Here is a 19,943-nt window from a genome sequence, read left to right as displayed (position 1 = left end):
CACTTCCTTAAGTAAGAAAATGGGAGAATGATTTCCTTGTTGCATCTTCAGGTTTTTAATGAAACTCTGAAAGATAGAGGATAAAATAATATTTTCTTCAAAAATACTTTAGTAAGTATAGAAAACTCTGGAACACTTTAATGCAGAATTAATATTGCTACATATTCCTTTTACACTGAGTCCATCATGCATCGTCAAGAATAAATTGCCCCAATTAAATGACATATAAAGATGGAACTCTTAGAATGTTTATTAAATTGAAGATTTACAAGAAGGACAGTGATGAATACAAGTGAAATTTTTCAATCAGGAAACATGAAGTTTCAATGTGTAAGGGTTTATCTTCAATTTCATTTTTTTTTAAATCTTCCCCTTTAAGATTATATCATAACGTGTGAAGCACTGGTGAGATCTATGTCACCAGAAATTCCCAGTTTGCTGATTTCCTGGAGATTTTTCATCCGATGATTGTACTGCAACAAGTGAGCATCATTGACCGCAACCTTGAAGTGGTCAGATTCAACCAGCACTTGTATCTGAAATGGCACATACACAAAACTGTTAGAAATGCTCTTAATTTCAAAACCAATCTGGCCTGAGCTGAGAATGTCCCATATTTCATCTTTATAATCATCCGTGGAACTGACTGAAGTCCAAGAAAGGAACCCTGGGGGGCACCTGCGTGGCTCACTCAGTTAAGCATCTGCCTTCAGCTCAGGTCATGATCCCAGGGTCCTGGGATCAAGACCCACATCGGGCTCCCTGCTCAGTGGGGAGCCTGCTTCTCCCTCTCCCACTGCCCCTACCCCCTGCTTGTGCTCTCTTGCTCTCTCTCAAATAATAAAAACAAAAAAAATAACTTTGCAGCAAAAATTAACTCCACAGATTATTCAAAGATCCAAGCAAAATAAAATGAAAAAAAGATGATAATGAGTAATAAAGATAAGTTGAAGCTATAAAAGTAAAGACTAATAATGTGTCTCTACAAAAAACAAAGTTTTTGTATGGCTAACCCCTAAAAGTAAAAATATAACCATATCAAGTATTGGCGAAGATGTGGAGAAAAAGGAACATTCATGCACTCTTGGGAATGTAAATTGGTGCAACCACTTTGGAAAACAGTATGGAGGTTCCTCAAAACATTAAAGATAGAAATACTAGATGATCCAGTAATTCCAGTACTGGGTATGTACCCAAAGAGAATGAAAACACTAGTTTGAAAAGATATATGCACCCCTATATTTACTGCAGCATTATTTATAATAACCAAGATACGGAAGCAGTGCAAGTGTGGATCTAGAGATGAATAGGTAAAGAAGATGTATCTATACATATACCATATATATGTGCAATGGAATATTACTCAGCCATAAAAAATGGGATCTTTACCACTTGCAACAACATGGATAGACCTACAGGATATTATGCTAAATGAAATAAGTCAGAAAGAGAAAGACAAACTCCATGATTTCACTTAAATGTGGAATCTAAAAAATCAAAGGAAGAAACAAATGAACAAAAAGCAGAAACAGACCCATAAATACAAAGAACAAACTGATGGTTGCCAGAGGGAAGGAGCAGGGTACAGGGATGGACAAAATCGTTGGAGGAGAGTGGGAGGTATAGGCTTCCAGTTATGGGACGAATAAGTCTTGGCGTAAAAGGTACAGCATAGGGAATATAGTCAGTGGTATTGTAATAGTGCTGGATAGTGACAGATGTAAGCATAGCGTTAACAGAGAGAGATGATGGTCACTGTTGTACACTTGAAACTAATGTAACATCCTGTGTCGACTGTACTTCAGTAAATAAAATGAAAATAGAATACTAAAGAAGGAATTCTTTAATAGAGTGGCAAATGTTACTAAGATTGATAATAACCAGTGTGGGCCAGAGTAGGAGAAACACTCTTTCAACAGTTAAGTAGTGAACAGGTTTATCTTTACAGCCTTTTGAAAACAGCACTTTGGCAATATCTTATCTAAATTTTAAATATGTACATCCTTGAGGGGCGCCTGGGTGGCTCAGTCCATTAGGCGTCTGCCTTCAGCTCTGGTTATGGTCTTAGGGTCCTGGGATCGAGTCCAGCATCAGGATGCCTGCTCAGCAGGGAGCCTGCTTCCTCCTCTCCCTCTGCCCCTACCCCCACCCGCCTCTTGTGCTTCTCTCTCTGTCTCAAATAAAATCTTTTAGAAAATATGTACATTCTTGGAATAAAATTCTTGCTAGGAAGCAAAGCTTTATAAGGACAATTATTACAATATTTTAGCAAAATAAACATTTCAGGTTTTATTTGTTTGGAATATTTCCATACTCCAAATTATCATCCATAGGACACTCACAGAATTAGCACATATCTAAACAAGGAAATACTATTAAGTAACAATGTTCTAATATGAGAAGATGTCCACCAAATATAGAATCTGGTCCCTATAAGTGTCTGCCCTTGAGGAGCTTACAGTCTAGTAGTTTTATTGCCCACTCTACTGTCAACCTAACCCAACGCTGTGGACCTAGTATTTGTTAAAGCAGTGCTTAAAAATAAAAAGTGTGTTGGGACAGTTGATAGAGCATGTGACTCTTGATCCTGGGGTCAAGAGTTCAGGGGTAGAGATTACTTAATAAGTTTTTAAAGCAAACAGTGCTGTATGTAATAGAAAATACTGGAAAGATATGAACCAAGTTGCAGACTTTGTGAGGTTGGGAGAAATGGGAAAAGATGGAAATCTTTTTAATTTGAAAATCTGTAAATTTTTTTTCATAAGACATCTTAATTTTAGAATTTAAAAAAATTAGCTTTGATTGCCATGCCTACTATGTTGTATTAAGGTACTAAGTCTCAGCCCAACTATACCATTGAGACCTTCTGTCCTTTTCTTCCTTTCTTAAGTACACTCCACGCCCAGCTTGGAGCCCAACATGGGACTGAACTCATGACCCTGAAATCAAGTCCTGAGCTGACACCAAGAGTCATACACTTAACTGACTGATCCACATAGGTGCCCCCTTCTGCCTTCTTTATTAAAGATGCTATTTTTCTCATTTCCAAAAAGCTTAAACTCAAAGGTTTGATAACAGGGACAATGGTGAAGGGCGGGAATGGAGCTGGGGAATGTGCCAGTCCTGTTAAGCCTGGTCCTCCAGGATGGGGAGCAGATGTGCCAGTTAAGTGTCTCAGGAAAGCTGATAAATTCATTTCAAGTACCTTGTGGTGGTAAAGTGATTCTTCCCTGAAAAATATGCATTATCAATATATAATGGTAGCAATAACTCACTTTGAATGGTTTACCACTTTCGAATGGGAAAGTCGCCTGTCTTTCTTCCTTTCCCCAGATGTTATCCAGCTTTGTATTGCAAACAATGACTCTCTTGTTGTCCTCATTGAAGCGCGGGTTAAAGTGGAAAGCAACATCATTCCCTCTCTTGAAATCTAAAGCAAATCTGTTTTAAACCAAAGACCAGAGTTAGTAAAATGATTCAACTTCATGTATCTCTATCAAGTGGAGAACATATAATTTTCTAAAGATCCGAATTTTTTTTAATAAATACAGGAACATTTTCAAATGGAAGCAAACAAACCAGAGTATGGCTTCAACCCGGAAAGTATACGAGGCCTAGTAGTTGATGTATTCTTGTAGTATCTGAAAATAAGCAAGGCACTACATGCTCCATTTTTTTTGCCTCCTTGTCGTTGGTCACATGATTCCATTCAGCTGTCATTCCCTCTTTTCTGCCTCTACTATGAAAACTGGTCAAGTGTTCCTTACAGAAACCTGGGGCCACTTTGAGGGCACTTTATGCTGTACATGGTGAATAATAATGCTTACCTCTTTCCTGCCCTGCCAGTTACTTTTAATACCTATTAAAGGCAAGCCAGTCACATAAAACAGAAGCCATCAAATACCTGACTTCCTTATAGTTAACCAAAACCTAGTCCTAAAATAACAAGAAGGAGATAACATCATGTACAGTGTCCTGTTGCTAAGTTGTAAAGTCATGGTGATAAATGTGATAAACATTCCCTGATGTGAGGTGGAATTAATGGAAGGGCTGGCTTAACTTTTTGACCTTGTTCCTTCTCCTTGGATGTTAATGCAAACACAAGGCCTCGGACTGTTAACGTATTAACCCTATCCCTCAGCTTCTCCAAGTGTGCTCCTGGGCCCCAACATCAGAATCAGCCGGGGCTCTTGTTTGAAAGCAAGGTCTATACTCTAGACCTATTAACAATGATTCCTTGGGCATTTTCATTTACCCAGTAATGGACACATACAAACACAATTGTATCTTCCAATAATTGAATGCCCGGGGAGAGGACCCATATAGTCAAATGGCAATAGTATTTGTATTTGACCCATATAGTCAGATGGCAATTGCATTTGTATTTGTATTTGGCAATAGCCAAATTTGTATTTGGCTATATTTTCTTGGCAGGGAAAAGGAAGATCTTGCCATCTCTATCGCCTTAAGCATTCTTCTCATCCAAGTACTAACCAGGTCCGACCTTGCTTAGCTTCCGAGATCAGACGAGATCGGGCGCGTTCAGGGTGGTATGGCCGTAGACCTTAAGCATTCTTTTTTTCAGGTAATTCCTCACACAGATTTTGCAGAACCAAGCAACCATTTTTTTCAGTTTATTACTATCTTAACCATTTCCACCAAAATGAGTTTTACTCTGCCACAGCCTCTGTCTACACCTCTAGCGTTACTGGAGCTAAAGTTTCTAGTGCAAAAAACCCTCAATGAGGCAAACACATCAGTGTGGTTCTGTGTGACCGTGGCTGGGGGAGGAGAGCAGACATTCACAAACTACGAGTGTGGGGTGCCCAGGATCGGGTGTGCTGGGTTCTGCATTATTTGGGAAGGAAAATGGATATGGACATAGGCGGGGGATATATACATTTCATAATAGGCTGTGAGACAAGCTTTACTGTGCAGGTATGCACTGTGTTTAGAGAAGCTGTAGAGGCTGTGTGGAACAAAGTGGGGGCTTAGGGTACTAGCTACCACACAGAAGCAGAGAAGGCTTGCTGGAGGTGCGCCCGAATGGGCTAGCTGGATGTAAAATGATTAGGTCAGAGGCTGAGTCCTGAGTCCATTTCCTGGTAAAAGAAAAGGGGGTTTCCCATTGATCCACCAGGAGCAAGGTGACAGACACTCACAGGGGTTGTTTATGGATTCTTGGAAGCCTGTGTGCATAGCTTGAATTGGCACCTTTTGTGCACTGTCTATAAACCCCAGAAACACAGATTACTTTATGGCTGCAGGAGCTTTAATGGTACCACTAACCTTGGGGACAGGCATACTGGATGTCTTCAGGATAGCCCAAACCTGCTTGTATTACATGGACGTATAACCAGTGGTGATAACAAGGCAACCATAAATCAGCATGGATTGTCCTAAATTTGCTCAGAGGCTAACTCCGTCCTCGCTCCCCTCCATCCAACCAGTTCCCATGGCAAAGGTTGACTTCTTTCGAGGAAGTCTTTAACTTGTAGGATCTTTTCAAATCTTTTCATAAACCGTGTCTACTCAGAAGACTGGGGTTCCCTCATCCCACCACATAACATCCATAGACCTGGCTAATGCTGGAGGAATCTGTGACACAGCTGATGTGCCCAGTAGGAAGGCGGAAGTGGCAGTGAAGCTCACCAGATCTGAGACCGTACGTACTGTGACTGCATGACTGCAGGGTGATCTGTACAAATAGAGTGGTACAATGTGCAAGCTCTCAGATCAACTCAAAATAATGTCCAGTGTGATCTTGGTGTTTCTGACCCCAATTTTTGATGGGCATCTACATATAAAGTGCATGCCTGGTTTTTTAGACAAGATACAGCTCAGAGGTGGAGGGATGACCAAGCATTACATTTCAAAGGCTGTCCTTCCCTTGAACTCTAAGGTTCTCACTGCCAGGAAGAACCTAGGTTTTTCTGTATGGGCTGTCTGCTCTTTCTCTTTGTCCTCACAAAGCAGAACTGTTTCAAGGCACCTGGGTGGCTCAGTGGGTTAAGCATCTGCCTTCAGATCAGGTCATGATCCTAGGTGCTGGGATCGAGTCCCACATAGGTCTCCCTTCTCAACAGGGAGCCTGCTTCTCCCTCTCCCTCTCTCTCTCCCCCTACTTGTGCTCATGCTCTCTCTTTCGAATAAATAAATAAAATCTTAAAAAAAAAAGTAGAAATGTTTCATTGTGGTTCTGGGAGAAAAGCAAGATTTAATGAGGGACACTTTGTCCCTTGGTGGGAACACACACTGATTTATGGGATAATCCCATTCTATAGTATAGAATTCTCAATGCATAGTTCTAAAAATTTTATTAAAATTCAAAATAGATGACCCTTTATTCAAAAAACAATTGACAAATATGTTAGAGTTGCTAATACTGTTCTTACCTGTTTGCATTGGGCTTCATTGTGCCCAGAATTGTTATCAGCATGCGAGGCATGACTCCTCCAGGCAAGGGCAGGTCATAAGGTACAGTCTGGGAACAAAAAATATGCAAATATCCGTAAAGAGTCATGGCTTCTCGAGGAAAGAAAGAAAAATACGTTGCTAATGTGACTAACACATAACCCTAATTTAAGCCATTTTTCCAGACTCTCCGGTCACCCTGCCCCAAGCCTGAAGGGACAAGAATTCCTACATGCACAAGTAACACTCAGGAATAAAGCCATCCTGGGGCACTTGGGTGGCTCAGAGGGTTAAGCCTCTGGCTTCAGCTCAGGTTATGGTCTCAGGGTCCTAGGATTGAACGCCATGTTGGGCTCTCTGCTTAGCAGGGAGCCCGTTTCTCCCTCTCTCTCTGCCCGTATCTCTGCCTACTTGTGATCTCTCTCTCTGTATCAAATAAATAAATAAAATCTTGGGGGAAAAAAAAAAAAAACAGAATAAAGCCATCCAGGGGCGCCTGGGTGGCTCAGTCGTTAAGGGTCTGTCTTTGGCTCAGGTCATGATCCCAGGGTTCTGGAATCAAGCCCCACATCGGGTTCCCTGCTCAGCGGGAAGCCTGCATCTCCCTCTCCCACACCCCCTGCTTGTATTCCCTCTCTTGGTGTCTCCCTCTCCGTCAAATAAATAAATAAAATCTTTAAAAAAAAAAAAAAAAGAATAAAGCCATTAGGGCAGTGGGGTGATGCCTGGGTGGCTCAGTTGGTTAAGCATCTGTCTTCAGCTCAGGTCATGATCTTGGAGTCCTGGGATCCAGTCCCACATCAGGCTCCCTGCTCAGCAAAGTCTGCTTCTCTCTCTGTCTCTGCCCCTCCCCCGCCTCTGCTCTCTCTCACTCTCTCTCAAATAAATAATTCTTAAAGATAAAATAAATAAGTAAATTAAAGAATAAAGCCATCAGTTAATTGGTGCCAAAGACACATATTCCCTTTTGGAGCACTGTATCTCTCATTACTAAGGACATCCCAATCTATAATTAATTCACTTGGACTATTTTTTGGAAAGTCTTAAACTAAATCTTGCAATCAAGAAAATTAACATTTTTGTGCTACTCTTCTTTTTTTAAGATTATTTTTATTGAGATATAATTATATCAGTTTTAGTTTTACAATTTTGTGCCACTCTTAAGAGCCTGATCACATAACATACTCATCGCGGTCATTTACTCCCTGAGGGCGGGCATTGTGGCCCATCCGGGGACTTGTGAATTCTTCTGAGTTCTACTTACATGGCATCAACAGGGGGGTCTGATATTAAATATTAGAGGAATGAACACTTTTCATTTAATACATTCTCTAATTCTTCCACAAAAATGCATTAACCATCTAGGTGCAGGGTGCTGTAAATATTCCCAAAACTCCCTTTGGCCTCTTCTCTCTTCCCTTCATGATTTCTTCCCCCTGGGTACAACCACCACCGAAGTCTTTTCTCTTGGGCTCATACCTCCTCCTATCTGAATTTCCCACAGATGCCTCAAATCCAACAGGTGTGAACTGGAATTGTCTCTTCTTCTTCACCCCCCCACCCAACCCCACACATCAGGTTTCCTTCCTGAGTTCCTGGTCTGGGCTGACCTGTGGCTGGTTCTCTAACTGACGAGCCTTGAAAACCCCATCATCCCTGACTGAGATGTAACCACTAGTTCCTGGGGTTCTTCCTCTGCAACCTCTCTCACATCTGCCTCTCCCTTGCCACAACCTCCACGTCCCCATCTGTCTGCAAATGACTAACTGTGGTCGACTACTGCCTGCCCAATGCTGCCCATGCTTCCGGCACCTTCTCTGCACTCTCTTCCAAGCTGACCTAAAAGCAAGTCAGACACCTCCTGTGCCAATGTCCATAGGCTCCTGGAAGGGTCTGTTCCCACGTGGCTACTGAACGCTTTTCCCACATCTGTATATTATCTCCTGACTAGACTAAACATCTGGAAGAGAAGGACTGGTGTCTGAGATGTGTCTAGAGTCACCACAGTGTTAGGTCTATACACTTAGAATTCACTTACTAAAGTGGGTTTTAATATAAATGAAAATTCAATCCTTAGATCACAAAATTATCTTTAGAAGGTTTTTCAAAACCACATTACCTTGGTTTCCCTACACATTCCCTCTACGACCCGAGACAACCTCTATAACTCTCTATTGTCCCCTTTTCTAGTGTGTAGAGTAGGGACAGTAACAGTATCTTATGGGGCAGATATAGGGGTAAATGAAATCACCCATGTAGAAGCACACAGCTGGGGTGAACTATGTACTCGGTGTTTATTAATAATAGTAACCAAAATGTTCCCCCATTTCTACAATCTTAACTTCATTTATATTAAAGCTGCTTTACAGAGATGTCTTCAAAAGATACATTGACTTCTCTTTATACTGACAGTACACATCCTAAACTCAATACAATGATTTTTTTCTATTGGGCTGACATAGACCATGGCTGGTCCTGGAAGAGGGGCTCTAACCTGCGAGTTTAAAGCTTCAGGTCTCTCTGAAGCCCTTTGCAGGTTAGTGCCCTGAGCCAGCTCCCAGCCAGAGCACAGCAAAGTAATGGCACCAGCGCTCCAAACAGCATTGTGCTGGTTCTTCATTAGCTTTGTCCTGATCATAGTCAAGTCTATGAAGTGCCTAGTTCCATCTTACCAATGGTCCAGCAGGGATGCCAAAGGCGCCAGCAGCGGGCTGGGCTCCAGGAGCACTTGGCTGTCCAGGAGGCGGGTAGGCCCCAGGCCCACTCGGTTGCCCAGGGTGGCCTCCTGATGCAGGTGGTCCAGGATAAGCAGGAGCTGTTGGGCCAGGGTAGGCTCCTGGAGGTGCCTGTCCAGGATAGCCGCCAGGAGGGGCCTGTCCAGGATAGGCTCCTGGAGGTGCCTGTCCAGGATAGCCGCCAGGAGGGGCCTGTCCAGGGTAGCCACCAGGGGGGGCCTGTCCAGGGTAGCCGCCAGGAGGGGCCTGTCCAGGATAACTGCCAGGAGGGGCCTGTCCAGGGTAGGCACCAGGATAGGAGGCCCCTGGGTAGCCCCCTGCTCCAGCAGGCTGGTTTCCCCATTGACCAGGCCATCCTTGAGGGTTTGGGTTTCCAGACCCAGATAAAGCATCATTAAGCTAGAAAGAAAGACATCAACAATTACAGGATGAATACATTCACAAAAACAGAATTTTCAGGAAAATAGGAATATGTGATCTAAGAAGTAGAGTCATAAATATGTTAAGGGTATGAAATTCATATCAATAAAAATTTTCCACCTATTAAATAGTTTGCAGTTTCTAAGACTAAAATTAGACTTTGGGATTATATATGCTTCATCATTTTATTCTTTTTTTTAGTAGTAATGTATCAGTACTGGTTTATTAATGGTAACAAATGTATCATGCTAATGTAAGACATTAATAATAGAAGAAAGTGGGCGTAGGGTATACGGGAACTCTTCATACTATCTTTGTAATTTTTCTGTAAATCTAAAACTATTGTAAAATTTCAAGTTTTTCTTAAAAGGCCAGATCATGCCATTAATTAAGTGGGGTTCCAGATTGAGTACTGCCTGTATAGGAAGAGAGCCATATAGAAAATGGAAAGCAAACAATTCACAGCTCTCAACATGAATTGTCTTCCCATAAAGAATGCACTTCATTGATGGATTATAATTCTAATGACTGCTACTTTTTCTGGGCTATACAGGGTCAATATATTAACTACACGGTAAAGTTAATACGACTATCCAATGGCATTGACTTTTCCTTGCAAAGAACGAGGATGGCTTAAGAAGTCTCCATCCTGGTTTCACAAGACCATTCCAGAAAAGGATTTCTGGAAGGTGTGCTCCCCTTCTTAGTGGCTCCCAAAGGGCTTCCAGTCCCATTTCTAATCTCTAGCAGAACCACAAACCTGTCCCTGGCAGCCACAACACAGCCATGCACAGTGGTTTCTGATATAGGCCTGTACTTGCCTTATCTGTGTTTTTTTTGGATCATGGCTCATCACAGTCGAGCAACTACATGGTTCAGATAAAAAATACCCTACAGTAGGTGGTCAGGGTGATGGGCCTGAGTTCCCGAAGTTCCAGGAGCTCCGTGTTTGACAGCAAAGAGTCAGTCCTGCCATATTCCCAAGATGGCAATGTACTGTCAAATCCCTCCTTCTCCTTGCCTTGTGCTGATCACAGGGGCTCTAACCCCTGCAGACGGTGGTTTCCAGGCTTCCAGATGAGTCTGGCTAAGGGGCAGCATTGGCAGGAGATTAAAGAGTGGGAAGAAGGGAGAAGCTGGAGTAGCTCCCTTCCCCTTTCTGCCTCACGGGGTGTCTGGACAGCTGCTGCATCCCCTGTCTCCCCTTATTCTTGCTTCCCGTCATCTCAGATCATGGAGGGCTGCCTTTCATAATTTGCCAAAGTCAGAAAGCAGCCTTCCCCTGTGTAAAAGCACATCCTCTCTAACTGACATGAGAAGAACAATCCAGAAATCAAGATGCTCAGACGGCACCAGAATTCCCTTTGCTCATAATATTTCTTAGCTCCTGCCCATGGAATCCCCCTGTCTCTGTCCCAGGCTTACTGTTAGCGAGTCCCAGGCCTCTATCTGCCTGGCTCTCTCCCTGAACCTGCTGCTGGAAAAACAAGACGTCAGCTAACAAGTCCTCATTGGTCAGTTACGGCCAGAGGAAGCTGCAGGGTGAGAGAATTAGAAGGGGATGTCTGGTGGTAAGGGGATGTCTGGTGGTAAAGAAGAAAGCCCCCAACCTCCATGGAATGTGTATCATGGTAAGAAAACAGTCATAAAACACTTACTGAAAAACTGTCTGCCATTTTCCTGAAAGGGGGGGAAAAAAGATAGGTTATCATTTGATCTTAGAAGATTTCACCAGTTTCCATTTAAAGATAACATCACAAATAGTTCATTGGGCAGTTCTAGATGATCTACAGGCATTCTTCTAACCAAGCCAGTCTATTCCCCAAATACACCTCAATCAGGAGTGTGGAACCACAAAGGAAACTCAGGCAGGGATGCACTCCAGCTAGATCACCAAGCCCAACTTCACTCCTAATTTTAACCTCTAATCATACTAGCTTGTGTTCTGAATCCTGGAAGTAACAGGACGCATAACACAGGAGAGAGAACCAGGAAGACCATATTCTGCCCCTTTCCTTGGTAAAGACACAAACAGTCCTGGTTCATCTGTGGTCCTCTTCATCGTCCTTCCTGGGCGCCTTTTCCACCACCTCTTAAAGGCTCTTCCTATCACCCCCCTCCCCTCCTGTTCACAAGATCAACCCCCATGCCCTCTTCCGGGTTTTAGCAGGAAAGCAGTGTTGATTGATTCCTACGGAGATTTGAAAACCAATGTCCCTAGATGCATTTGCTGCCAATTACTTATTCCCTCGCTGCTCTGGGCCAGGCACGCTATGGGCTCTCGCCTGGGCTGGAAGATGGATAGGCCGGGATCTGTATGCTCGAAGGGCTCACAGGCCAGTAGGGATCACAAGGGCTCGACACTGGGAGCAAGACTGTGCAACAGGGAGTCACAACTAGAACTATTACTTCTAAGAGGGGAAGAGATGGTGGTGTTTGAGCTAAGCCTTAAAGGAGAGGTGAGATCCAGGTGTGGAGCAATAAAGAAGAAAGGCGGGTACAAGAAGCTCCCTTTTTCTTTTTTAAAAGATATTTGTTATGCCAAACAAAACTCTGACAGTCTAACAAACTAGGGAAAAAAGAAAAGAAGAAGAGAAGAGAAGGGAGGAGGGAAGGGGAGGAGAGGGGAGGGAAGAGGCAGGGAGAGGAGAGGAGAGGAGTCAGGCAATGCGGAGGGAAATATTTTGGGGTAGGATGCTACCAAAGAGAGTTGGTTTGCCCAAAGTGACTCAAGGGGTAGCCTTGACACATCATTCCTGCTTTCTCCTGCTCCTCTCCCTATGCCAAATCTTTAACCATTTAAGCTGCTGTACTCCTGCTCCCACTGCATGTGCTCTTGCAGTGAGGGGAAGAGGGCAGCTTTGGACTCCTGAGGCCTGGGTGAGTTTTCTTGGGTCAGGATCACTTGTCCTATAGCCAAAGTGACCCGGATCTTAAACAATCAGAATCCCTTTTCCCTTGAGTTGCCCACTTATGATATTTACTAAATTATTTTAAGAAATGATATTACCTCCAAGGGATCCTAATTGATAGGTCCTAAAAATCTAAAATATTAAACTTTTCGGTAAAAAAAGCAATAGGCAGAACTCCTCTGAGGACTTAGAGTCCTCCATTTATACATGTCAGACGTTATCACACTCCGCTGTTATTTATACCACAGCTAAAAATTACCTTGTGTTAAGGGTATTTTGTTTTGGTTTTTTGCACATCTCTTTTTAAAATCTGGGTATTCTCAAACATATTTGGAAGTTTAGGGTATCACCACATCCATCTTCCAGCGTGGGAAACTGCTGGCAATTTGACTGGGAAGTCACAGTGACTCTCCCAGGGCTTCCATTCCTGGGTCTCCTAGAGCATGTGATCTTTTAAAGAGAAGTCAGGTGCTCTTCTGCTTCATGCTTCCTTCCCCAAAAGGCTTCTGCCACTTAGAAAAGTGTGCGCCACGGCAGGAGGAACTTGAGAGAAGCATTGTTACAGAAAAGGAAAAGAAAGGATGTTTCTTTCTTTCCTTCTTCCTTTCTTTCTTTTTTAAGATCTTATGTTTAAGTAATTTCTACACCCTCACGGGGGGCTCAAACTCACAACCCCAAGTTGGAGAGTTACTCGTTCTACCAACTGAGCCAGCCAGGCGCCCCAGATCTTTATTTTTTTTTTTTTAAGATTTTTATTTTTTTATTTGAGAAAGAGAGCAATTGAGAAATAGAGAGCAAGAGTGGGGGTTGCAGAGGGAGAGGGAGAAGCTGACTGCCCGCTGAGCAGGGAGCCCTAGGAGGGGTGTGATCCCAGGATCCTGGGATCATGACCTGAGCCGAAGACAGAAGCTTAACTAACAGCCACCCAGGTGCCCCTAGAAAGGGCATTTCTTAAGAAAACAAAGGCTCTCTCATTTTGGAGGCCAGTATGAAACAATCTTGAACTTCACGGTGGGCAGAAATCCTTTGATTACCCAAACTTCTTCCAGTCCTGCACAACATACCAAAGACCCAGACATAACTTTATAAGTGTTTTGTCTTAAATATTCCTATTCTGTAAAGTCTCTTTCCCAGCCTCAGCATCACTGACATTTCAGGTTGGATCCTTCGTGGGAGCTGGAGCTGTCTTGTGCAGGGCAGCGTCCACGGCTTCAATACACAAGACACCTGGAGCATGGGCACCTGGGGGGCACAGTCGTTGGGCATCTGCCTTCAGCTCGGGTCATGATCCCAGAGTCCTGGGATCCAGCCCCGCATGGGGCTCCCTGCTCAGCGGGAAGCCTGCTTCTCCCTCTCCCACTCCCCCTGCTTGTGTTCCCTCTCTCACCGTGTCTCTCTGTCAAATAAATAAATAAAATCTATTAAAAAAAAAATTGCGAGCAGTGCAATACCCCACCTCTCAACTCTGACAACAAAAATGTCTTCAGACATTGCCACATATCCTGGGGGCTGGGGGGAGAGGGCAAAAGTGTGCCTGGTTGAGAAACATTTCTCTAGGCTGACCGGCGTGTGTATCCCTACAGAAGTGTAGATACACAGGTCAATAAAAACTAAAGAGTTAGTTTCAGTAGTTAGAACTAGCTAAATCTGTACCATGGGCCTAATAAGGTGTATTAACAAAACTCCAACCAAAGTAAGACGTGTTTAAAGGTTGATTACGACTAGGAACTGAAGACAGCATCTCCAAAATGTAACATTTCTTCTTCAAGTCTCTGCTCAAACATATTCAGCTTATTTTCAGCTCCAACGAAAACAATTTGAGAAGCAAAGCAGATTTCACTTTCTTTCCACGGTGTTTCACATAAAGCCTCGGGTGACAGTTTGAATCATGTTGTGACACACTGAACAAGCCCATTAGAATAATGACACCCTGCATTAATGTGGTGCATTTCCATTTATGAAGCACTTTCCCATACTTTTCCTATTCTCTTTCTGATAATGATCTTAAGAGATTTTCAGGGGAAAGTTAATATTCCCATTCTAGAGGTAAGGAAATTTAGATTCAGAGAGCTAATATGGTGACCCAAAGTCATTCTGTTTTTGGCAGGTCAACAACCAGGGTCCAAGCATCCTCACTCTTGACACAGACTCATTTTACACTAAATGTAAAACCTCATTCTTTGAAATCTTAAAGTACAGTCCTTTAAAAGTTTTAATTACTTCACTCAGAAATTAATTCTCCAACTTATTCATTCAGAACTACATAACATGTTGAAATTGTAAACAAATTAAAAAAAGAGATCATGTTTTTGTCAGAAAACTAACTTGCTGACTCATTCAGTAAGCTTCAATACACACAGTATTGAATACAAAGATGCCATTTTACACAGTCACTTTGCTAATTATAACCACGTTTAAACCAATAAAGTGTACTTCTCCAAAAATTAGGCACACACTATTTGATATTTTCATTCTTAAACATCAGTTCTCTTTTTCGAGAAAAGATTATAACCGATACTTTTTTAAAATCAAGGTTAGCAACCTTAGAACTTAAAAAAAAAAATCTATTTCGATAAATATCTTTCTTCCTTGCCCGGAAAATTTTCCTCTCTCCCTCCCTCCCTCCCTTCCTCTTTCTCTCTCTCTCTTTCTTTCTTTCCTTTTAGATGAATCGTTTATATAGAGACACAATCAAATGTGTAAAAAAACCCTTCTCACCCTACAGATACTACAGATATGTGAACGCCATCCTGCCATTCCCAGAATCAGAGAATTTAGAAGCGCCAGAAAAGAAACACTATATTAAAGCCTAACAAAAAATTGAGGAATTACTACCTGAGTCTTCACATTTGGAAAAACCTATAAGAAGTAATTCAGTGTTGCTTTGGAATAAAGAATTTAAATGTGAGTCAGAATGTAGACCTTTTTAATTGGCTGTTAATTGTAGTTTTCCCTCTAATAAAGAGTGGCTATCTACTGTACTGTGCTATTCTAGGTCCACCTAGCAATTAGTGCAGTAGCTGGGGTTCCTGGGAGCACTTCTGTAATTTCTGCTCACAAAGGGCCCTGACCTTTATACAAGCTGAAAAAGGAGTAGATCATAAATGCATTTCCTCAGAACCAAGGCACTGCCCACACTCCTCTGCAAAGAACCCAGGAGAGCCAGTCTACTTCCGGCCCTTGCTGAAACAAGTCTTCTTTCCAGAGCCAATTTCGGTGATGCTGGGTTGGAATAAAGGAAACTGGTCCTTTACTAGGATTTCCTTCTTATCATAGTTCCTCAGCATCAAGGAAGGTAAAGTTACTTTGTGCCTCTCAGTTACTGCTTGTTTTCCCGCTATGGAAAAGCTGAACATCAGTGAAGAGCGAACACATGATACTTAGTCAGCAGCAAATTGGAAGTTTACAACAGGCCCTTCTCTGGCAGGCTTACCACTCCGAATTTAATCAGAAGAACCAGTTCAGGCACTAGACACCAAATGCTAACCCAGCTGTCCTCAGCAGGAGCCTGTTTCCCAAACCATCACAGGAAAGGGAGGCTATGTTTTAGATCCGTTAACCATGAGTCTCAGATACATTAAGCGTACAGGCCAACTGTATTTAAGGATAACATGAGATGTTCAGGTTATAATACATGAACCTAGGTCTCTGCTACAGTTAAGATGCAGAATCTGGCTGATGAGGTTCCTGGCGAGTAGGCACCTAAACTACAGGGGAGGCCAACCCTGGCCTTTTGACTCACTAGCAATATGTGAAGTCTTTATAGCAAAGCACTGATGCATTTTTGTAGCATAGAGAAACATCACTGATTAAGGACCCCTGCAAAAAACTAGCTTTGGTGGTCAATCTCTCAGGCAGTGCTTCCCCTCTTCTGCTACTTAAGTACCTGGTGAGGCATCCTTCTAGCACACTTCTAGCTCAAAACATTCTAAGACCATCATCAAGCTTTACCCCAGAACATGGAGTAGGTGCTGATTCTAAGTGTAACCCCCAAATGTTATGAAGTTAAGAAGCAGTTCCCATCCCCCAACGATCACACATGAGCTGTCTTCCAGTCCTTTCCTAGGATCCCAGAAACAGACTGGGTCACTGTGGTTCAACGATCTTCACTGTCCAGCAACCCAACTCCCGGGAGTCACTTTACAAAGATTCCACAGTATCTGGAATAGGAATCAGTAACTCGCAGGGCAGAGCCTGAAGCCGAAGTCACAGCCTCACCCTATGTGTCCCTGACTCTCTGGCGTTCAGCTCCTACCCCCCAAAGCGGACACCTCCTAGCGTCCCCCGCCGGGGCTCTGCACATTCGGACCAACATTCTGCCACACCCTACACGGCCTAAGCACAGATCTGGGATAATGCCCAAATTAGCCAATCTGGGCAGGGATGAGTCACTGATTTGCAAAAGTTTAGGATGTGCACTGCTCGCCAAGCCAGACACATGCCCACTCAGGCCCTGGGGCATCACCATTTTCTGTGGGATCAGCACCCAGCGGCGGCAGCCCCTTCCGCGCAGGGCCTCGTAGAAGAGCTCTTGCGCCCCCCGCAGCCGGATGCAGCGGCCGTGCAGCCCAGTCAAGGGGCGCAGGAGCCGCCTCCAGAGTCCCTGGGCAGCCCCCCGCGTCCAGGAAAGGAGGACCGCTTCCTAATCCCAAACAGGGGCGGGCCGCGGGGCTGGCGGAGCGTGCGCCTCCCCGCCCCCAACCCGCCCGAGGGCGGGACGCCGTGGCCGAGGCTGCCGGTCGCCGCGGAGAGTGCCCCGCGCCGCTCACCGTCCACCCCACGATGAGTGCGTGAAGTCTCGGGAAAGCGCGATTAACTTTCCCTGAGTCTCACACTACGCCCTCTCGGGAGGGTCAAGGCTACGGGCCCTTGCCCAAGACCGCGCCCCCGGCTCCGCACGCGACCCCTCGCCTCTCCGCCGCCGCGCGGGCTTCCACCTCGCGGGGACCCGGCGGCCCGCAAGCTCCCTCCGCGGCCCGCGGCTCCGCCACTCACCCGACGCCTCGGCGCTCTCTCGCTTGCTGCGATCCCAGACCGGGCGGTGGCTCCGCGCCTCAAATAGGCTCGGCCCGGCCCGCCTCTCCGAGGCGGGGCAGCCGCTCCCGCCCAGCCCGGCCTCGCCCCGCGGCCGCGGCCCGGCGTCCCCCGCCCCACCGCGCACCCCGCGGCGCCGTACTAGGCGAGCGAGAAAGCTCCGGGTCTGGAGAGCGGCCAGTGGGACGCTCGGGGGTGTCCTGCGGCCAGCCGCCACCTGGAGGCGGGCCACGTCCACCGCCCTCTCCGGATTCACCTGGTGACTCTCAGACCCGGATGGGAAGCGTCTGCGAAGCTTTCAGAGTGTGCATCTTTCAAGAGTTTGGCTGGCTTGCTTGTTTTAACCGAGTTTGCTTATTTTCTGCCTGAATTGCAGACACTCTCGTCCTTTCTACATTTATTTTACCTACATCCTCTCTCAGTATCAGCGCCTTCCCAAGAAGTGACAGTGACTGTGTCGCTGGGAGGGCCCTGCCAAGTTTTCGGAGGTGCTGGGTGACACAGATGCCGCCCTGCTCTTGGCCTTGCATTCATTGCCTTTCTGACTGCGATGTGGGGACCCACCTCACGCCGAGAGCCCGAAATTGCTCTTGTCTGTCTGCTCCGCAGTGCGTCCTCAGCATCTTACCTAGCGTTGGGTGTGTAGTAAGTTCTCGGGAAAGATTTGCTTCTTGAAGGAATGAACGAAATAATGAATCCTTTCCTAGAAAGCCTAGTTGTTTTCTCAAAGACTGGGGAGAGTCCGGATGAAGGAAGGAACAGTTAAACACAAAAGTGGCTTTGGTAAAGGCAGGAATAGGATAAAGCTACCACTCTAAAAAAGCTTTTAACAGAGGCGGCCCAGTGGGTTAAAGCCTCTGCCTTCGGCTCAGGTCATGATCCCAGAGTGCTGGGATCGAGCCCCGCGTCAGGCTCTCCGCTCAGCGGGGAGCCTGCTTCCCTTCCTCTTTCTCTCTGCCTGCCTCTCTGACTACTTGTGACCTCTGTCAAATAAATAAATAAAACCTTTTTTTAAAAAAAGGTTCTTAAAACAAATAGTGATTCTTGCAAGAGAGAAGGTACTTGTTGGTATCATTTCACGGGTTAATAACTGAGTGAAATGATTAAGAACCTCCAAGATGGATTTTTTTTTTTAAGTTCAGATATCCACTCACACAAGTTAACTCACGATGGATTAAAGGCTTAATTGTAAGACCTCAAAACATAAAACTCCTAGAAGAAAACAGGGGAAAGTTCCTCAACATTGGTCTTGGCAATGATTTTTTGGATATGACTTCAAAGTACAAGCAACAAAGGCAAAAACAAGCAAGTGAGACTACATCAAACTAAAAAGCTGTATAGCAGAGGAAATAATCAACAAATGAAAAAACAACCTACAAAATGGGAGAAACTATTTGTGAACTATGTATTTGATAAGAGGTTAATCTCCAAAATATATAAGGAACTCACAGAAGTCAATAACAGAAAAAAAAACAAATAGTCCTATTTAAAGAATGGGCAAAGGCTCTGAATAGACATGTTCCCAAAGACATAGGATCAACAGGTACATGAAAAGTCATTCAATATCAGTAATCATCAGGGAAATGCAAATTCAAACCACAATGAGATATCACTTCACACCTGTTAGAATGGCTATATCAAAAAGACAAGAGATAAGTGTTGGCAAGGATGCGAACAAGGGAACCCTTTGTGCACTGCTGGTGAGAATGTAAATGGTACAGCCATTATGGAAAACGATATGGAGGTTTCCTCAAGAAATTAAAAATAGAACTACCATATGACTTAGCAATCCTACTTCTTGGTGTATACCCAAAGGACATGAAATCACTGTCTTGAGATATCTGCATCCCCATGTTTGTTGTAGCATTGTTCACAATAGCCAAGACATGGAAACAACCTAAGTGTCTGTTGATGGATGAATGGATTAAAAAATGTCACACACACACACACACACAGGAATATCCAGGCTGTGAGAAAGAAGGAAATCCTGCCATTTGCAATAACATGGATATTATGCTAATTGAAATAAGTCAAGCAAAGAAGGAAAAATACCATAAGGAACCTAAAAGAACTCATAGGAACAGAGTAGAATGATGGTTGCCAGGGCCTGGAGATATGAGAAAAAATGGGGAGATGTTGGTCAAAGGATAAAAACTGTCAATTATAAAATGAATAAATTCTGGGAACTCAATGTACAGTGTGATGACTATTAGTACTACTACTATATCATATATTTGACAGTTGCTAAAAGAGTAGTCTTGAATGTTCTCACCACATACAAAAGAAATGGTAATGTGTGAGTTGATGAATGTGTTAACTAATTTTACTATCGTAATCATTTAATAACACATATGTATATCAAAAAATAATGTTAGGAATAATAAGATCTAATATTCATTGAACACTTATGGGCCTTGTACTATGTTAG

General features: G+C 44.0%; 1 protein-coding gene across 1 annotated transcript; it reads right to left on the bottom strand.

The window, feature by feature from the left end:
- Nucleotides 1-29: 29 nt before the first annotated feature.
- On the bottom strand, nt 30-17,605 carry LGALS3 (galectin 3). Its single transcript, XM_080808415.1, has 6 exons — nt 17,477-17,605; nt 11,228-11,249; nt 9,087-9,548; nt 6,396-6,484; nt 3,276-3,441; nt 30-536 (listed from the first exon to the last, which is right to left on the bottom strand). The coding sequence occupies exons 2-6, from the start codon at nt 11,243-11,245 to the stop codon at nt 381-383; spliced, it is 891 nt and encodes a 296-aa protein (XP_080664541.1). The 5' UTR covers nt 11,246-11,249; nt 17,477-17,605; the 3' UTR covers nt 30-380.
- Between the last annotated feature and the right edge of the window lie 2,338 nt (nt 17,606-19,943).

This window comes from Martes martes (genome assembly GCF_963455335.1).
Source record: "Martes martes genome assembly, chromosome: 7".
In the NCBI taxonomy this organism is placed as follows: Eukaryota; Metazoa; Chordata; class Mammalia; order Carnivora; family Mustelidae; genus Martes; species Martes martes.
This window is presented reverse-complemented; position numbering and strand designations above follow the sequence as displayed.